General features: G+C 55.4%; 1 protein-coding gene across 1 annotated transcript in view; it reads left to right on the top strand.

The window, feature by feature from the left end:
• Positions 1 to 1,519, top strand: part of ZNF787 (zinc finger protein 787) — an 11,039-nt gene extending 9,520 nt beyond the window's left edge. The window contains exons 4-6 of the mRNA XM_024757194.1: positions 546 to 711; positions 1,231 to 1,308; positions 1,462 to 1,519. Coding sequence (XP_024612962.1) covers positions 546 to 711; positions 1,231 to 1,308; positions 1,462 to 1,519 — 302 coding nt within the window. The remainder of the gene's footprint in view (positions 1 to 545; positions 712 to 1,230; positions 1,309 to 1,461) is intronic.
• The last annotated feature ends 2,904 nt before the right edge of the window (positions 1,520 to 4,423 follow it).

Here is a 4,423-nt window from a genome sequence, read left to right as displayed (position 1 = left end):
CACTGGGGACGCTCACCGGGCCGCCCGGCCCCTCCCCGCGCCCGGCCCTCGGCCTGGCCTGACCCTTGTAGGTTCTCGGCCGAGCCCGAAATCAAGACGTGTGAGAACTAGAGAGACCAAGATACGACAAAACCCACGAGCGAAAGACCATTTTCCCTCTTTCTCTTCCCCACCAACGGGGGGTGTTGAGAAGATGGCGAACATTGGGACCTTTCCACTCGGAGGGGCCCCAGAGAGGGAAGGGAAAGAGGGGTCCTTTTCCCTTTTAGAATTTTCTTTATAATCGTATCCCCTTCCTGACCCCGCCTACCTATTATTTTCTCTCTTCTTCGCGGGTCCCATCCTTTTTCCTCGCCCTAGTCCTTCCTCCCCCTCCTGGATGTGGGGTAGCAGAGAAGTGCTGGAGCGGAACTAGCCCCTGTCCCAGGCGCACCCCGCAGAAAACGGGTTCCCGTCTCATCCCATGCCTGGGCACGGTTGGAGGAGGGGTGCGGGGGGCAATAAATCGCACTATCCAATTGTCCCTGCTGTGCGTGTTTCTTGAGTTCGGGTAAACGGAGGGCTCCGCGCCGGCCAGTTGCTGCTGAGGGGGCGAGAGGCTGCCGGCTCGGCCCGCACTCGCGCCCGGGTGCAGACTGGGCGGTTGTCCTGGAAGAGTGACCGGCCAGGTCACCTGAAGCGGGTTCTGGGCCCCAGCGGAGTGGCCGTCAAGTATCTAGGCTGGAGGATGGGCAGGCCTGTGAGGAACTGGGGCGGTTGTTCAGAGTAAGGCCCACCCACTGCTGCTTTTGAAAGGAATCTCACCGTCTGGAGGTGCAGGTGGGAGTCGCACAGGCTGTGCCTCACCTCACAGTGGAGGGCAGCCTCCCCCCACGCAGTAAATGAGCCCATGCTCCCGTCTGGGCGTCCTCCCCCAGCCCCTGCAGCCCCTTCCTGCATCCAGCTTCTTGGAAGACTTGGCCTGGACGTTGCACCTGTGTCCCCCTGCTCAGATCCCATCGGGGGAGCAGGGGACAGTCACGGGGTCACATGTCACTGCAGAGGAGGCTGGAAGTGTCCCTGGCCTGCCACTGCTTCCTAGCAACAAAACTATCCTAGAGGCAGGAGATGGACTCTGGTGGGTGGGTGGATACCTGCCTGCCCCCGGGGCCCCACTGGAGGAGCCAGCCAGGGGTCTGGCAGGAAGACAAGGGTGCCGGCAGTTGCTTTCTGGTGTTTCTTGTGTTCTAGGCGCTGTGCTACTTGCCAGATGGACCTGGTCCTGCAGCATCATCGCAGCAGTCCTGGGACGTTGAGGACTGCTAGCAGGTCAGTCCTCAGGGTGGGGCCCAATGATGCCAATTCCAGTGTCCTGGGACCCTCAGCTGGAGTCCTGGGGACCACGTCCCCGGGATCTTCAGGGGGTATTTCCAGCCTGGCCAAACGCCGTGGCTGGACTCAACGTTCCTTTTACCTCTGCAGAAAGAGGAGTTTACCAGTAGAAGGGGAGCTGAAGGAGGAAGGGGGGTTTCTACCTTGAGCCCTGAATCTCCCCCTGGTGCTTTGCTGCCCTTGAGCAGATCCTGCCCCCACCCACCTCAGGGCCTCAGGTTCCCACTTGGTGAACCAGGGGCTCAAAACCAAGGTCACAGATGGCCATCTGGTGGGCAGAGACGTGACTCCCCAGGAGGATATATTAGAACATCTTGGGTGCGATCGTAGGTCAGAGAACCCTGTTCTCAAGTGGCCATCGCCTCGCTTGGAAGTTGGTTGAGGCAGTTCAGTTTGAGATCTCAGACCCCTCCAAAGGAGGGAGGGGTGACGCTGTTGTTTGTCCAGAGCGGGCTTGGGTAAACAAAGGCTGAGAACACATTACCCGTTGCCGCAGTCCCTTCCCTCTCATCCAGCGCTGCCCTTGGGCGCTTCCGGAGGTGGGGGAGGGAGGGAGGGAGGAGTCGTGCCTGGTGGGTGGAAGGGATGTGCCCAGTCACTTGGGTTGAAGTAAGGGCTTGGGTTGAGTCATTCTCTCCCTACCCCTGGGGCAAGAAAGATTCTGGGCCAGTTTCCACGGTGCCGCATATAGGCTGTGTGACTCTGGGCAAGTGAGCTAATCCCTCTCACCCTCGGCTTCCTCCTCTGTGCAGAGAAGATCTTGCCGGTCTCGACTGTCTCAAGGGATCCCTGGGAGTGTCTGTAAGTGCCTGGTCCTTGGTCACTGACAGCTAATTCCTGTCCCGGGAAGGAACCTAATGCAGGGGTGAGGAACCAGGGTTCAAATCCCTGTTCTGCCAGCAGGTGACGCTTACCCTCTCCAGGCCTTGTATGCACTCACCTCCTGAAGGACATCTTGGTTGCTTCCAAGTTTTGGCAGCTATGAATAACGCAGCTATACCTTTGGGTCTACGAAACAGCTGTCCTCCTACGAGGGAAACAAGAAGTGGCCACACCCTCAGCATTACACGCCGATGTGGGCTGGCCAGGGAAGCAGTTCTGTCCCGCGGGGTGTGGCGGTGCTTCCGAGGGAGGTTTCTCTGTTTCACGTAGAGTGGCAGTTCTCGGGTGGCGGTGAGTGTGCCCCAAAGGTAGCGTCTGGCGATGTCTGGAGCCGTTTTTAGTTCTCAGGACCGGGGGTGGGTGGGTGCACCTGGCATCTAGTTGGTAAACGCCAGGGATGCTGCTCGATGCCCTACCGTGCACAGGACAGCCCCCTTGCCCACCACAACGGATCATCCTGCCCCAGAGTTCGACAGTGCTGAGGGTGAAACACCTGCCCTGGGGACGTGTGAGCCGTCCTTTCTGGATGACGCTCTACCGTCACCTAGTGAGCGCCAGGGGAGGTTCAAGGGAATGGCGGGAGGTGGGTTGAGATCCTGCCCTCCCCGTGCTGCTGAATTCACTAAACTCACCAGTTGGGGAACTTCTACTCAGTGACCTCAGGTCAGGAATTCTGTGGCTTGTAGCTTAGAGGATCAGACCTGACATGGCTTCACACCACACACATCCCCAACATTACCCACCTGCAGAGTGTGAGGAGTGGGTAGAAGGGAGTGCTACATCACATGACATGGGGAAAGGATCCAACTGGAGAAAATGACAATGGAAGAGCCCAGAGTCATCCAGGAGGCAACATGTGCCCACCCTGGGTCCCCACCCCGTGGCCAGACGTACTAGGTCAGGGCGATGTCCCTGGATTTGCCAACGGTCGCCTTCCAGGAGATGTCCCCTGTCCTCTTGCTCTGCCTTCCGGGGGGCGCACATATAAAAAGAAACGTGCGTGCACCTATGTATCATATTTTAGATCCCACATATAAGTGATACCACATGGTATTTGTCTTTCTCCTTCTGATTTACTTCATTTAGTGATAATCCATGTAGCTGCAAATGACATGATCTCACTCTTTCTTATGGCTGAGTAATAGTCCAGTGTATACGTGTACCACGTCTTTATCCTCTCCTCCGTTGATGGACATTTACGTTGCTCCCTGTCTTGGCTATTGTTCATAGTGCTGCTGTGAACACTGGGGTGCACGTGTCTTTTCCAATTAGAGTTTTCTCTGGATTACTAATTGACTTTGTGACACCAGACAAATGTCCACATCCATCGGCCTCTGTTTCCTTATCTGTAAAATAGGGAAACTATTACCTACCTCTTGGGGTTGGCTTGAGGGAGAGACTGTGGTAGACCAGTTGTTCTTTACTACACTAGGCAATGAATTCAGCTTTGTGTTTATATCTCAGATGTTGAATGATAGTCACATCCTACTTTGAAATTCAGATATGTGCTTTAAAAAACCAGCAGATCCGTGTTATCAAAATTTGGGGGCACTTTTAAGGACCTAAGTCCTCCCTCCTCTGCTCTGGAATCACACCCACATTGATCAAAAAGGCCACCGGAGGGACTTCCCTGGCGGTGCAGTATTTAAGAATCTGCCTGTCAACGCAGGGGACATGGGTTCGATCTGTGGTCCAGGAATATCCCACATGCCGTGGAGCAACTAAGCCCATGTGCCACAACTACTGAGCCCACGTGCTGCAACTACTGAAGCCTGCACGCCTAGAGCCTGTGCTCTGCAGCGAGAGAAGCCACCACAATGAGAAGCCCGCGCACCACAATGAAGAGTAGCCCCCCGCTCGCCACAAGAGAAACCCCACATGCAGCAATGAAGACCCAACGCAGCCAAAAAAAAAAAAAAGAAGGCCACTGGATGCTTTTTCCAAATGCTCAGTGTTTATTTGATTCTCTCTCCATGCCCTCTGGTAGGACAGACATTTCACAGATACTGAGGTCCTATGACACGAAGGTCACAAGCCTACCTCAGGCAAATGCAATGACCAAGTTAAAGTGGACACACAAGAATCACTACCTATGAGGGCTTTATGAGAATCAGAAATCATTATCCATCTTTGAAAAGGAACCCCTGGGCACAGCTGGACCCTAGAAAGT

The sequence above is a fragment of the Neophocaena asiaeorientalis genome, unplaced genomic scaffold, assembly GCF_003031525.2.
Source record: "Neophocaena asiaeorientalis asiaeorientalis breed wild unplaced genomic scaffold, Neophocaena_asiaeorientalis_V1.1 scaffold1132, whole genome shotgun sequence".
Lineage (NCBI taxonomy): Eukaryota > Metazoa > Chordata > Mammalia > Artiodactyla > Phocoenidae > Neophocaena > Neophocaena asiaeorientalis.
The sequence above is the reverse complement of the archived record's forward strand: the minus strand, read 5'-3'. Positions and strand labels throughout refer to the sequence as shown.